The sequence below is a fragment of the Gossypium hirsutum genome, chromosome A05 (genome assembly GCF_007990345.1).
Source record: "Gossypium hirsutum isolate 1008001.06 chromosome A05, Gossypium_hirsutum_v2.1, whole genome shotgun sequence".
Classification (NCBI taxonomy): domain Eukaryota; kingdom Viridiplantae; phylum Streptophyta; class Magnoliopsida; order Malvales; family Malvaceae; genus Gossypium; species Gossypium hirsutum.
In genome coordinates this window covers 28,247,694-28,263,481 of record NC_053428.1, presented here as the reverse complement: position 1 = coordinate 28,263,481, position 15,788 = coordinate 28,247,694, and the positions used below count along the sequence as shown (strand labels likewise).

The 15,788-nt window shown below is 33.4% G+C and overlaps 2 protein-coding genes and 1 long non-coding RNA gene across 5 annotated transcripts; 1 reads left to right on the top strand and 2 right to left on the bottom strand.

Moving 5' to 3' along the window:
• Positions 1 to 954: 954 nt before the first annotated feature.
• LOC107957611 (uncharacterized) lies at positions 955 to 3,995 on the bottom strand. Of its 3 annotated transcripts, none has more exons than XR_001700508.2 (6): positions 3,684 to 3,995; positions 2,970 to 3,455; positions 1,875 to 1,975; positions 1,593 to 1,766; positions 1,391 to 1,503; positions 955 to 1,273 (listed from the first exon to the last, which is right to left on the bottom strand). It is a non-coding gene; the product is annotated as an uncharacterized lncRNA (long non-coding RNA). The 3 variants fall into 3 exon arrangements; XR_001700509.2 differs by having other exon boundaries at positions 3,749 to 3,995; XR_005926430.1 differs by lacking the exon at positions 3,684 to 3,995 and having other exon boundaries at positions 2,970 to 3,548.
• Positions 3,996 to 8,710: 4,715 nt separating this feature from the next.
• On the top strand, positions 8,711 to 9,868 carry LOC107961239 (uncharacterized protein At1g76070). The gene has a single exon (XM_016897428.2). The coding sequence runs from the start codon at positions 8,829 to 8,831 to the stop codon at positions 9,615 to 9,617; it is 789 nt and encodes a 262-aa protein (XP_016752917.1). The 5' UTR covers positions 8,711 to 8,828; the 3' UTR covers positions 9,618 to 9,868.
• Positions 9,869 to 10,606: 738 nt separating this feature from the next.
• Positions 10,607 to 13,620, bottom strand: LOC107957613 (cysteine desulfurase, mitochondrial). The gene has a single exon (XM_016893154.2). The coding sequence runs from the start codon at positions 12,292 to 12,294 to the stop codon at positions 10,942 to 10,944; it is 1,353 nt and encodes a 450-aa protein (XP_016748643.1). The 5' UTR covers positions 12,295 to 13,620; the 3' UTR covers positions 10,607 to 10,941.
• Positions 13,621 to 15,788: the final 2,168 nt, after the last annotated feature.

Genomic DNA, 15,788 nt, shown 5'->3' with positions numbered 1-15,788 from the left:
GGTGAGCGAGCCGCATAAATACCTCTAAATGCAAAAGCTTAGAGCACGTTTGGTTCGCTGTATTGGATTAGAGGTGTATTGGATTAGAGGTGTAATGGATTAGAGGTGTATTGGAATATTGGAATAGAGGTGTAATAGCAAATCAACTGTTTGGTTGAATGTAATGGAATAGAGGCGTAATAGTAATCTTGTGTTTGGTTGAATGGAATAGAGGTGTAATAGCATAATGGAAAAAACTAAAATGACTAGAATACCCTTAGCATAAATTTGTTTTGGTAAATGATTATTGTTATTGTTATTTAAATTTTAATAAGATTATTAATATCAATAATAAATAATTTAATCATATTTAAACATAATTATTATTAAATATATTATAATTAAAATATATAATTTAATAAAATTCTTAATAATCAATATTCTTATATGAATTTACTCAAATCATAATATATGATACTATAAATATAAATTAACATAATTATTATTAAATATATTATAATTAAAATATATAATTTAATAAAATTCTTAATAATCAATATTCTTATATGAATTTACTCAAATCATAATATATGATACTATAATTTACTCAAATTCTTATATGAATTTAATAAAAGATCATTTGAAATAATTAATATTAAAATTAACATGTAACTGTTTGTTACTCATTCTTTGTTTCTTATTCTTTTTGTTTTGATCATGTATCAATCATTTAAACCAAATGCTTGGTTGTATTGGACAGTGTTTTATTACTTTATAAATGCATGATTTTATATACACAAATACATATGTATAGGAAAATTATCTGAATGAATGGTTAATATTTATTATCAGCAAAACTTAGTATATACACACATAAATTAAGGTAAGATAATTAACTCGATATCTAGCTTGAGCAGCTCGAGTTTGTCTAAACAATACATCAAAACTTTTTATTTTGAAGCTTATAAACTTAAACAGCTTAAGTGTCTTATTTTTCATTATGCTATAAAGGGAATATAAATAAATACCAGAATTTTGATACGAAAAATTGCAGCAAGCAAAGCAATATCCTGCTATTAAACTCACTATAAAATATGTAATATAGCAAACAAAGATCTCTCAACTTATCTTTAATATTTTTAATCATTTGTAAATAAAAGAAAAAATTACAAAAAAGAACAACCTGCAGAATGTTTGATGACAAAAACTAACAAAAATCCATGATTCAATATCAAATTCAAGATGCATTCTCCTTTTTCAGCTTAGCAAGTTCTTGCTTGATGACTCCAGACCTCTGCAAAACCGTATTACAGCTCGTCAAGCTTCGATTGAAGTTTTGAGGAAGTGCTTTCAAGAAAAGAACTCTGGTATAAAACGGGTAGACACAATAGGGGGTGTATCGGAAACTGACCTTGATCTTAGCCAACATAAGCTTGAACCTATCAAAGTCGTTGAGAGATGCTCTTCTCTTCTGGACAATCAACTTTCTACCCCACGAGCTACTTTCCCATTTGTTCTTAACATCTGTAAGTTAACATAAGAGTGATAAGAAAGAAAACATATCTTCAAGAAACAACATTACAAATGCTGGTGAAAGCTGTCGTCGTCCTTACCAGCCTTCTCCATAGCTTCGAACCTTGGCATCCTCATCCTTATGAACAACTTATGAAAATTGTTGTAAATGCCATAGCATTTATGAGTTCCTTATGAACAGATTTACAACAAGTATTACTCTTATGACCAAGAATTGGAAACCACTCTCAGTTAATCTTGGAGCTTCTTTATCTCTGTAGAAATAGACATAAATACATCATGACACCAATCGTGAGATATAGAATCCTCAATATCTATTGCATAAAAGAAATGAAGCTAAAGTTCATGGCATGATATAACACCTCTGACGCAAAAGACCACGCTGAAAAATTCTCATCATGGAAGAGCTGAAGCTCGTTGATTTTTCAGCTTGTCCTGAACTTATAAGTTGCAGCAAGAAACACTGCTTAACAAAGCTGAAGTAAGAAGCAGCTCAAACATAAAAACTAAACAGTTGAGCAAATTCAAAACTAATTGCATAATTCCGCATCACATACACTACCATTAAGAACATAAATTATGCCAATGACAGTTCTAACTTTTTCCCTATAAACATACTCATGCATATACAGTATCTCACAAAGGTTCTCTAAAAAATATTTATTGGATGGGCAAAAGCAGATAATAAGTTCTAATCCTTCCGATTAAATTTAGAAAACTTAGCAAAGAAAAAGCCTTTTGACTGATATTTATTTGACCAAGGGCAATCAATACCATTAAACCATTTATGTCTAATATATTGCAATGTAAGAAAATCTATACCCCAGCATGAAAGGCTGCATAAAATTTAAATATTTGATAAGTGAATGGCCAGTAAGACCAAATTTGAGAGGTATGTCCCCAGAACAGAAGGTGAAAAAAGAGAGAAAAAACTGACAAAACATAAGGTAACCTATTAATCGTATTGCAAGGCAACCTGGAAAACCAATGGTATGAGATGAATGAAGAAACAAAACAGAAAATACTATATGGTTTGTACTCACTCTCAAATTTGATTAGAACAGCCATTATCCACCAGTGATATCTTGAACTAAAGTAGCTTAGAAGACTACCAAACGAAGATGACAATGACAATAGAAACAAAGAATATAAAGGTAATAAAAGACATTCATGCTCGACACATTGTAACGCTGGAAAACCAAATACAGCACAAAGAAGCACTAATCAGGAAATGGAATCGCATTCCCCCTTTTTTAGAAAAGAAAAATGAATAAGATTCCTTAAACTCGTTTACAGTACAGAAACAAATTGAAGAAACAGATCTTCAACCCACAAGCATTATATTTTCTTAAAAACACAAAAATAATTTTCCATTCTTCTTTAACAGAATCATTTCTGCAATTCCAAACATTACAACCACAAATTTATATCACATGCACAAAATCATTAAATTGTACCTGGTGCAACATTTTTATACTTGCTGCTCCACATGTATACATTAGAAATGTTCGACAACCTCCACATATGAGTTGAGCCATTTCCATCCCTGCATGCTTATTTACAAACTTGGTGATCAAGCCATAATAATTTGATTCAACTTATTTACATATCGAAACACAAGGAATATTACTGACCACCCCATGTTTAATTTTTCTTTCACTTAAATTTTCTTATTTCTCTAATAAATTCTAGATAACAACACCATAATTAGCATTAACAGATGGTTTCGAACTATCTATCAACAAAGGAAACCGACATGAAAAAGGAAAAAGAAGATTCATCAATTGAATGCCGAAATAAGAGAACTTCCCAACCAAATAAAAAGAAAAGAAAAATACTTGCGTGAGTGATTTGGTGTTAGAAAATTGATGGAGGTGAGAGAAGAAGAGAGTCGTGGTGAGGCTCTCACAATTGCAACAATCCTTCCAGTCGTTGCATAATTACTGTCCAAATCAAATACCCAGAATCAATACTTTATCACTCTATCCTTAACATTAACAAAATATAAACAGATAAAAGAGTACTGAAAAAGAGAGAAAGAGGTCAAAGTAGCCATAGATTTGAGCGAAACAAAACAGCAGCCTTGAGAAGAGAAGATATGCGACGGACAAAGCTAAGGAAAATTGGAAATAAAAGATGAAGAACGGAAGAAGTAGAAGGAGGAAAGTTACCTGGATGAAGAAGGAGAAGAAGATGAAGAACGCAATAAGGAGAATGAGGAAAAAATAAAAATTACCTTAAATATCTAGGTCTCCTCTGCAATCAATGGAAAAAAAGGGAAACGTAGAGATGGTTGGAAAGAAAGTTACAGAAGCAGAAGATGAAGCTGAGGGCAAAAATTGAAAAAGAAAATCAAAACAGAGACGTAATAGCTAATCTTTGTTTTTGGAAGGGATTAGAAATCGGCGCTGAAGCAGAGAAAATGCCGAATCCGTCCGCAACGTAATAAGCCTGTATTACGGCAATACAGCGAACCAAACGCTGTATTCAGTGGGGCCACCGATTCGGGGTGTAATTTGATACTCAAGTTTTGTACTTTTTTCTAATTTGATGTTTGCGTTCGTTTTTTTTAATATGGTACATATATTTGACAAAAATTATATATTTTGATATTTGAAGATAATAATTTTAACTTTTTAGTGTTTGATTCAAGTTTTAGAATTAATTTGATAAAAATTTATAATTAAATAATAATATTAGTAATTAATTTTTAAATTTAAATTAAAATTTTCCACTTAAATTAAAATAAATTGAAACTAAAATCAGAAAACTTAAACCCCAATATAAAATTAAATAAAGAGGGAGAGAGATATTGGACATATTACGGCCAGCTAAACTAGTTGAAACTGCTGCAATCACAACACCTCTTTTTTCAGTTGTTATTAATGTTATTACAGATACTGCTTCAAGTTATTTTCGGGCTTTGTTCTCCTTTTAGGGTCCTCGGGTTGTGCATTCATTTTGGCAGGATTGGAGTGTAAAGTGATGGCGACCATGAATGCCCATTTGCTTGCTCCATTCTCAGCTACATAATTGCAACCATATAAAAACTAAGATGATTCAACATTTTCAAAGAAAAAAAAAATTGATGCAAGTGCATAAAATTTTTTGACTTCATTTATTGATGCTGTCACGTTATTAGGGGAACACATACGAACTGTTGGTTTTAAAATAAGTAGGAGCATTTTCTTCGAAGTGCTAATTCAACAAAAGCCAGAAATGATCATTCAAGAAAGTGTTCTAAAATTATATCCGACCTTATATGAAGTAGAATGATTAATTGACGATGAGGGTTATTGTGCGTTGAGCAAAATTCCAGATCATCCAATGCAAATGCTCGTTTTTTTTAGTCTACCTTTTGCTGTGCAATTGAAATGGGCGAGAAGATTTCTTTCTGACCATTAAAAATCATTATTGTGTTGATTATGTTTGGAAGGTATAATGAAATGATAGAATGCCATAGAATACTATTATAGTAGGTTATATATTATTTTAAAAATAATGTATCGCAGTTTAAAAATAATAAAGTAGGTTATATATTATTTCTGTAATATTATATATTATGATTTTTATGAATTCATATTTTAATAATAATTATATTAAGAATGTTATTAAATTACATATTATTTTATTAATTTGTATTTAATAATAATTATGATAAAAAAATTATTTTTTTTATTTTTATTAAAATATATTTAATAATAATCTTATTAAAATTTAATAACAATAATTATCTACCTAATAATATTCTAATAAGGGTACTTTGGTCATTAAATCTTTTTCCTTATGCTATTACAACGTATATTCCATTAATTAAACACAAGAATATTATTACAGCTCTATTTCATTGCATTCAACTAAACAATTGAATTACTGATTACAGTTCTATTCTATTACAATCTTATACCATTCCAATGAATCAAACGTGTCGTTAGTCTTTCAAATGGGATCCAACATCAAATGGTTTTTATGAGCTATTTTATTAGAAATTTTGGGAGGTGATTGAGGTAGGACGTGACACAATTTTTTTTGGAAGTGATTAATAACGTCATTAATGTTTCTTTTGTTAATGATATGTTGATTGTACTAATTTCGAAAACCAAACAAGTTTTAAGTATCACCCAAATCTAATATAAACTTACGAGTTTTTGTAATGATCGCGAATCATTTTCATTCGATACTTCTCACTTACATTAAAATGCATCAGTACTCAATTGATTTATCATGGATAATTTTATTGTTGTCTATGAGTACACGGAATGGATATATCAATGTACTCTTAAGTTCGATATGGGAAAGACATGATAAAATTAAATAATTTTTTTTAAAAGTAAATGATGTTAACATAAAATTTTAATCGACAGTGTATTTGTTTAGTTATGCATTGTGTCTTTTTTATCTCTCACTTAATGCTAATTAATGGCAAAGATAAAACCACTTTTACCCCCACAATTGTAGCTGGCTTACACTAATGTGACCCATTATCTCATTTATTTTGGTTGTGTGTGAAAGGGTTTTCGATTTTGCTTCATAATTCTATACATCGATAAGAATATAATGGGATTCATGTATATTTGTAGTAGTCTTAAAATTACACTCTTTTGTTTCCTTTTTTTTTTTTCCTGATGATAGTATTTTGTTTAGGGAGTCTGCTATTATTAGTGATACTTTGTTATGGTCTCCACTCTAATATCAAATTATTTAACGATGACATCAAAATTTTAATTACTATATTATTTGAGTTTGAGTTTAGAATAAATATTTTAAAATATGAGTATTAAGTTTATAAATTTAATAACAAAAATAAAAAATTTTTCAATTGTCAATATAATATAATAATAAATAATAAATAATATTTTCATTATTTCATATAATATCATACAATAACAAATTCTAAGCACAATATGCATCTTAATTATTTTATATAAAATAGTTTTATTAAATATATATAGTTTATGCTTTTTATAAAATAAATTTAAATTGTGTTATCATCGGATAAAAGTAAAATGAATGATCACATTCGAAATTAAAATCTTTATAATTTATAAAATTTAAAATTATATGAATCTGTCAAAGCCCGCCCGACTTGATCCGAATTCAGATCCGAAAAAATCCAAGTCTAAAAGAGCCTGAGCTCTAAAAAATCCGAATTTGAAAAAATTGAAGCACGAAAAAGCTCAAACCTGACTTGATCCAAACCCGAAAAATCAACTCCTAACCTGCTCGTTTGTCAGTTCTAGGTATAAATCTTTACTAAATCTTTGATTATAAGGATTGGATCACTAAATATTTTAACACGGTATGAGATTGTTTCGCCTAAGCTCGAACAATTTTTGAAGGGAAAACCCTCACTTTTTGTGGTTTTATTAATAAGTTCTCTTTCATGGAAATTTTATGTAAGTATTAAATATAATAGTATACTTTTTGTTTTCATATACATAACTTTTAGCTTCTTTTTTTTTTTAATAGATAGTAAGTTTTACAGAAATAAAAGGAAATATTACATATAATTATATAACCTCTTTATTATCAAAAGCTAGCTTAGTAATACAATCGGCTTTCATTTTCTCTTCTCTAGGAACATAATCAATTGACCAGTTCTCCTCATTTTGCAAGACATGTGTAATACGTCTAATTATTGTTGAATATGACCCTTTTGATAAGACCTTCTTGATCACTCTAATAACTTCTAAGTTATCTGTCTGCACTAAAACTCTATCGTGTTGACTTCATTGTATCAATGTCACACCATCAATAATACCCCACAATTCAGCTTATAGAGCAGAACATTATCCCAACCTATGATTAAATCTAAGGATCCATTCCCCATTTTGGTCTTTAATCCACATTTTATTAGGTTAGGTATAATGATCTACCTGGCCTTCTAATTTTATATGAAAAAAATCATTTTAACTTTTCATTTAATTTTCGTTTTTTTTTTTAATTTTTAACCTTGTGCTTTTTGTCAATCACCCTAGAATTAATAGAAAATGTAACATTTTTTATTTTGTTAATATTGCATACACGTGGAAGACACATCAGTCTTTAATTATTTTTTAAATTTTAAAAAATAAAAAATATAAAACTATTTTTAAAAAATAAAAATCATTGAAATTATAAAAAAATTTATTTTTAAAAACTTTAAAATTAATTAAATACGGACATGTCATTTACGCTGGAATCCACATGTATGCCATGTTAACAAAGTTAACAAACATTAACTTTTCCATCTATTTTAGGGTGATTTAACAGAAAATGCAAGTTTAAAGACTGAAAAAGACAAAAACAAATTTTAAATAAAAAACTAAAATAATTTTGTCATTAAAATTGGAAGAAAAAAAAAACATTATGCGAATTAGCTTATTAGGTTTTGAACTAATCTACAAAGATTGGAAATTTCAATGCGAAGAATTTCAAATATAAAATGATCTCCTCTATTCCATACTATAGAAATGGTAATCATGGATTAACTAATTTAACTTAGCGTTTAATATTATAAAGAGGATGATGAAGGGAGTTGTCAACATTAAACCTTGTTGGTGAAAGAGGTAAGATGGATGATGACAATACTGTTTTACGAAATGTGAAAAGAATAATCTTAAACATATGTTTTGTGAAAGAAATCGATTAAGATATAGTATGAGGGTCATGACTTTTAATTTGAAATCAGAATTTATTGTTAATGCAATTCTTCAAATTCTATATGATGATTTAGATAATAATTGTAATTTAAATACGAGTAGTCTTATGCATTTACCAATATATCCCGTTTGTGTGATCAACAGCACCCCTTCCTCAGCTTTCATAATTTATTTTTCTTTACTCGTAGCAGCAATTAATTTAAAATTTATCATCTTTTTAGCCCTCCCTCGATAATGTATGGGAAATAACAATTTTATTTTGTATTTGCCACTCGTACTTACATTAGTTTTTATATATATTGGATACCAAAGGAGACTGAGTTTAATTTCTTTTAAAATTTTTGTTTACGCAACCTGCTGTGCATAATATTATTGTATTAGGGGCAACGATGATTAGATCAATGCTTGACAATGCCAAAACCTAAAGGCATATCGATTAATTTAAATCACTTAGCTTATCAGTTAATTAAACAATCAATTAACTAGTATGTTGATAGATGATTTTGGAAATATAAAGGAAGCTGCGTTCTCAAAGCTGTAACTATTGGGATGGGCAAACATGGTTTGCTCGGTCTGAATTCTTAAAAATCTACTTTTGACTAACCCTTTGTTGTAGGATTGGGTCAAAACTAGAACCTCTCACTATCATTTCAAATTGGGAGTGAGTTTCATCACATGTATAAAAACAGAGTTTGCAAAATCCTCCTGTCCAAGTGTTTAGATAGAATGAAGAAACAGGGTAAGCCCAAAAGCATGATATTGAGAATTTTGCCAAAAGCAGTTTCAGCTGTTCGTGTGAGCTTTCAGAACCCACCGTTCAGCCCAGGTAAAGACAAGAGAGCAGCTTGTGCAAGCAAAGGGTTGTCTTGTCCCATCATTTCCATAATTCCCAATGAAGCTCGAAGGAAATCCAAGAGTGGAACCTTGGAAACTCCAGATCCTACTTCACCCAAAGTCTCATGCATGGGACAGATCAAGCACAAGAAGAATATTAGAAAATTAGCTGCTAAAGCTAATTTGAAGCCCGTCTCTGTTCCACTCCCTCATCAATCTTCTTCTCCTACACAAGGGAAGAAGCAGGCTTCCAAGTTAAGGCGAGTCTTTAGCTTGGCAAAATCTGATGCGCCATCAAGTAACAAGAAAGACTTGCCTGATATGAATAGAGCGCCTGGTTTGGGAGAAATGAAGCGGTTTGCAAGCGGCCGTGATGCTTTTGCTAGTTTTGATTGGACGGCACAGATTGCACCCCTGGAAGCTGATCATGTTCACAGGGATTATAATTATTACTCTGATGATGAGAGAAGAGATGGTGACTTTGAAGAAGAAGAAGAAGTGATGATTCCTTTCTCAGCTCCAATGAGGATTGGCTGTGAAGGGTTGCCTTTGCGGCCACGGAAAGAAATAAACATATGGAAGAGAAGAACAACGAATCCACCTCCGCCCCTTCAATTGAAATCCTTGTAGATGGTCACTGCAAACTCATATTCATTGATTTCTCTCTTCTCCCTTCTTTATATCATCTCATATATATAGATTATGCAATTGGCTTTTGGCATAATTAATTGGAATCTGCCCATTCCTGGTTGATGTACTGATAAATATGAAATTAGGGAAATAATTTGGTAGAACCATGTCCTGATCCACCAAGGTGGAAATATGCATAACTTAGTTGAGTTTTTTTTTTTATTCTTTTATGAAGGAAATTAACTCATTTATTTCTCTTCGTTATAACGTAATCATGCTCTTTGAAAAAGGCTCGTTAATAAATTTTAATCGTTCCTACGATATTCAACCTCGATTGCTAGCAAAACTTAAAATGTTGCATCACCAGTTAAAATTAAGTAGCACAATACTATACTAATTGGATTTGGGTAACAAGTGTCAAATATCGATTTATTTATGACAAAGGTATATGTTTTGTCAAATATCATAAGATCGAATGGAGTTCAAAGTATGACAATAATAATAAAAAGGGTTTAGAAGATGTGAAATCCTCAAAAATAAGATTCTCCCGTGGATAAGAAATGGAATAAAAAATTGAAAGAGACCCCTTTGTCCTGGTATGTACGTTTTTAGTAGGACATACATAATGATGCCCTAATATGTGTAGGGTAATTATAGAGTATTATGTATAACATGTTGATAAGTTTAAAAAGCTCATAATATTGATATCCGAATGCAGTTTTAGGAAAAATTGGAGTTACGATCATGTATTTGCTATAACCTATGTGATGAACCATATACATCAATTTGTTAGATTTGGAGCAAAAAGTTCAGTTATTCATAGATGGAAGCACCAAACCCACATCAAATTCTCAAAAATTATCTTAAAACACAATCTCGATTTATAAAAACACATAAAGCTACTTTAACTTTAATTCAATACCAAAATTATCTTAATTTCCTGTTTCTTTTTCTCTTTCCAGGTTTTTAGTTGAGGGTGTAAAAAAAAATTGGTATAACTACGGTGGTCATAGATCACCCGAGTTAAGTTTTCATTCATCTCATAAAAATAAACATACAACTAGCTAGCTATTACTTGCTATGCCGATACAGACTGAGCCAACATATTAAACATCTGTGCTTCTTATTGTTTCTATTATCAAAATAGGATCCAAGATTTACTCTCTAATCATATAAACTATCTAAGAAAGCTCTCAGCTCTCCAAGGCATGTACAAGTCACGGCAAATAAAAGAAAACCAGGATACAGCCATACCATTCTAGCTAGCACTGCCACATTCAATTCATATCCAAGTGAGGCAGCCTCAATGATATTAAAAACTTTATCAATGCTGCGCCCATTGAATCTGCTTAATATCAATACCTTCCTTGACCATCTCATAAAGCGGACTCATTTCCCTTAATTTCTCAACCTGTTTCACAGTAAGCTCAACTGCCCTATCAATCTCCTCCTCGGTAGTAAACCTTCCAATCCCAAACCTAATCGAAGTATGTGCCATATCCTCATCCACACCCAAGGCTCTCAGTACATATGATGGTTCCAAGCTAGCACTAGTACATGCACTCCCACTAGACACTGCCACTTCTTTCAATCCCATCAACAAACTCTCCCCTTCAACATACGCAAACGACAAGTTTAAGTTCCCAACATACCTCCTATCCATACTTCCATTCACCACCACCCCATCAATCTTCTCCCTAATCCCATTCAATAACCTCTCTTGCAACCCTTTAATTCTCTTCTCATCATACTCCATTTCTTTCATTGCCAAGTCACACGCCGCTCCTATCCCAACCACAAGTGGAGTCGGCACCGTCCCACTCCTTATCCCTCTCTCTTGCCCACCTCCGTTCATTTGCGGCTCAACTCTAATCCGAGGTCGCCTTCTCATATACAAAGCCCCAACTCCTTTAGGACCATAAATCTTATGCCCACTTAAACTCATTAAACTTACGTTCCACTTCTCTACATCAACCTTAATCTTCCCTAAAGCTTGTGCAGCATCAGTATGAAAAGGGACATTAAATTCTTTACAAATCTTACCGATTTCTTCAACCGGTTGAACCACACCAATTTCATTATTAACCGCCATAACAGAAATTAACCCGGTATCGGGCCGGATTTCTTTCCTTAATCTATCCAAATCAATAAGCCCATCAGACCCGACAGGCAAATAAGTTACCTCAAAACCTTCCTGTTGAAGATGCCGGCAAGAATCTAAAACGCATTTGTGCTCCGTTTGAGTCGTGATGACGTGACGCTTCTTGTCCTTGTAGAAATGCATAACGCCTTTGATTGAGATGTTGTTCGATTCGGTGGCGCCGGAGGTAAAGACGATTTCTTTCGGGGAAGCTCCAATGAGTGCCGCGACTTGTGCGCGGGCTGTTTCGACGGCGGTTTCAGATTCCCAACCGTAGAGGTGAGTACGGGAGTGAGGGTTCCCATAACGGGAGAGGTAAAACGGAAGCATCGAATCTAAAACCCTAGGATCCACGGGGGTAGTCGCTTGCATGTCGAGGTAAAGTGGACGGCCCGAAATTTTCACACCTTTCATGGTGATTCCTGTTGGGTCCTCATACTCGGAAGGGGAAGCTACAGCAGCCACGGTGGAGAAGCGGCGTATAACGGCGGTTGTGTAGGTTTTGGTTAGGGTTTGACGAAGAAGCTTTGAGGCCATTTCTTCTCCTTTTTTCACTTGGGAATTTTCTTAATTTTTTTTTCAGCGTTACATGAAAGCAAAGTAGAAGAATTTTTTTTCTTTTATTTTTCAGCGTGGATCAGTGCGGGTAAAGAAAGGGTTTTGATAAAAGGCTAAAGGCATAATGTCAAAAATAGCCTTTAACGTATAAAGATTAAAAAAATAGTAAAAAGATTCTTCCAAAATGGAAAACTCTCTTAAAGTGATCGACGGCGACGATAACTTGCGGTCATATGAAGATTGCAACACCAAGAAAATAAAGTTCAAAGATGGATCCGATGGGGTCTCTATGGATATGGCTATGGATTTTATCTCATCATCGAGTATGGTAATGTCTTGGAAAGACAAACTCTTTGGGGCTGATTAAGGATTTGCAGGTTTTGATGGGAGGAGTGACGGAGATTTTACTCTGTTAGACAATGATATTATAAGGTCCACCGTCAATGGAATCCCAGTAATTGACTTTTCTAACCGTGTCAAAGAAATTTTATACAAGGAAATAAAGATGACAGTAGTTTTGAAACTACTAGGCCTAAATATCATCTATGGTGTACTGTTTAATCGTATTAGCAATCTTTGGAAGCCTATACAACCTTTTCAATTAATGGATATTGAGAATGGGTATTTTTTGGCTAAATTTCAGAATAATGAGGATTATGAGAAAGTTTTAACCCAGGGACCATGGGCAATATTTAACCATTCAGCCGTGGACAAAAGACTTTTCCCCTCTTCAACCATACCCGAGTGTGGTTATGGCTTGGATCAGGTTACCTGGACTACCAGGATTTATGTTCAAGAGGAAGATTCTCGAGGCGATAGGAAGTATGATTGGTAAGGTTGCAAAGTTTGATTTTAAGACAGATAATAGAACCAAAAGGAGATTTGCTAGTATGGCGGTATTCATAAACTTGGACAAATCCCTCGTCTCGCAGATTCAGGTTAATGGTGACATCCAAAGGGTGGAATATGAAAGCTTACCAACGATCTGTTTTACCTGTGGTAAATATGGACATGTGAGGGAAATGTGTTCCCTGTCGAAAGAAACGTCGGGCAAAAAAGGTGACAAGCTGGTGGCTGACGACAATTCAAGCAGAGACAACAACAAACTTGGGAAGGAATCAGACCCAGCTTTCGGTCCCTGGTTGGTGGTAGAGCGCAGATCCCACCGAAGATTGGGGGATTCTCGAGAATCTGGTGGTAAGGTTGTTGGAAAAGGAAGGTTGGGCTCCAGATTTGACGCCCTTACTACCAAGGGCAAGAGAGTTAGTGGTGAAAAAGAGATGATAAAAGCAGATGATCTGATTAGTCCTATTTCTAGATATGAGGAAGCTATTAAATCATTGCCTAATTTAAATAATGAATCTGCCAAAAGATTGGGTCTAGATTCGGTAACCCAAAAAAAGGCCATCGATTTAGCTGTTGGGCGCATTGGGGGAGGAGGCCATTCGAGCCAAGGAACTGATAGAATAAGGCTGAAAAGCCTGGGGAAAATGGTTATAGAGGATGATGGGTCAAATGGGTCTTTGGTTGGGCCAATTTTTAAGACAAACCCAAGTGGCTTGTGTTCGCAGGTTTGCTTAGCTGAAGTAAACCATTTTGTCTTATGTGAATCCCTGAATTTAGGGGTGCGGGTAGTCTCGATAATGGGTCTATGGGGAAGCTGGAAGGCTTAATTATTCTTTCTAGGCCTTTAAGTGACCAGCAGCAATCTCACGACTTGCCTAATGCTCAAAAAAATAAGGTTTCTTCTAACTTTAATTTAAATTTGACTAATCCTGAAATTGGGACTGTCTTATCCGATGTAGGTAATTTTGGGAACGGTTTTGATTCAAATTTGCAAGCTAAAAATTCGGATGACATAAAGGCACATTTTAACCTAGCTTTTGAAGGTCCTGTAGAGGTTGAAGTCCAGCTGACAGACAGTATTTTAGATCATAGGAAGCACTCTGTTGTTACTTTTAATTTTTTTTCTAATTCCACCGATCAATCTAAAGGTTGTTCTTTTGAGTCTATGAGCGCAGGTAATGCTAGAAATAAGGATCGAAAAATAAATGAGAAATTTGGCGTTACTAAAGGAGGACGCAAAAATAGTAATGTTTTAAGGGGAAGAGGGAGTCGTTTTAAAGCTTCTGCAAATTCACGGGTCTCTTTAGCTGACTCTATGAAAGAGGTCGCGAAGCTTATATCTTCTGACCTATCAAATGAAGCTGAAATTGGAGGGTTTGTTGAACCTATTTCTAAAGGATTGAACGAATCTTGTCAGTAATAGGTATGATTTTATTTCTAATTTTATTAATTATGAATCTTTCAATTTTTTCTTGGAATTGTCAGGGTTGCGCCAATGCCAGATTTCCTTGCATTTTTCGTGAATATAATATGGAGCACATACCAGACATTATTAGCCTCCTGGAAACGAGGGTTAGTGAGACCAAAACTGATAAAATTATAGCAAAGTTGGGATTTCAATATTCGCACCGTGTAGAGGCTATTGGTTATGCTGGGGGCATTTGGATTAGTTGGAAAAATTGTGTTCGAGTTGAAATCATACGTAATCACCCCCAATTTATTCTTACTCGGGTTTGGCCTAATTCTTCTTTACATCTGATCTTGATTGTATTTGTTTATGGGAGCCTAAATCGTCAAAAGCGTAAAAACCTTTAGCATGATCTGAAAGCTTCTATTCCTGTTGGGCAAACTCCTTGGATGGGGATTGGAGATTTTAATGTTATCCTTTCCTCAAATGAAAAAATTGGTGGTTTCTCGGTTGGTAAGAGATGCCCGCACTTTGGTAATTTTGTGGATTTGGCTAACCTTCATGATTTGGAGTTCAAGGGGCCTCCCTTTACTTGGCACGGGAGAAATTTATTTGAAAGATTTGATTGTGCTTTAGGAAATGAGGCTTGGATTAATTATTTTCCTAATAGCTTAGTTACTCGTCTTCCAAGTATCAAGTCTGATCACAAACCCCTTCTCCTTAATATCAATCCGATTTTTGCCTTGCCTAGAGGAAGACCGTTTCAATTCTTAACTGGTTGGGTTGACTACCCTGATTTCGATAATTTTGTAAGAGATCAGTAGGACTTTCAACGGAGCATGTCAGTGTCTTTAGATAAGATCACCAGGAATCTTAAAGAGTGGAAAAAAACCACCTACGGCCATATTACTACTCGTAAAAGAAACCTAATTCATAAGTTGTCGGCCATTCCAAGGAAGATGGATCTCTTAGGTGCTATCATTTGGCTTCTGTTAAAATGGAGATAAGACATGAGTTGGAAAATATGTTACACCATGAGGAACTTCTCTGGAAGCAAAAGGCTAGATGTGATTGGTTACACTTGAGGGATAAAAATACTAAGTTTTTTTCATGCTCACACTTTACAGTGGCGAAAAAATAACCGTATTTCTGTTATCCCTAACTCTTCTAGGGATTGGTTGTTTGATCCTGAGGCCATCGAATTGGAAGCTTCTAATTT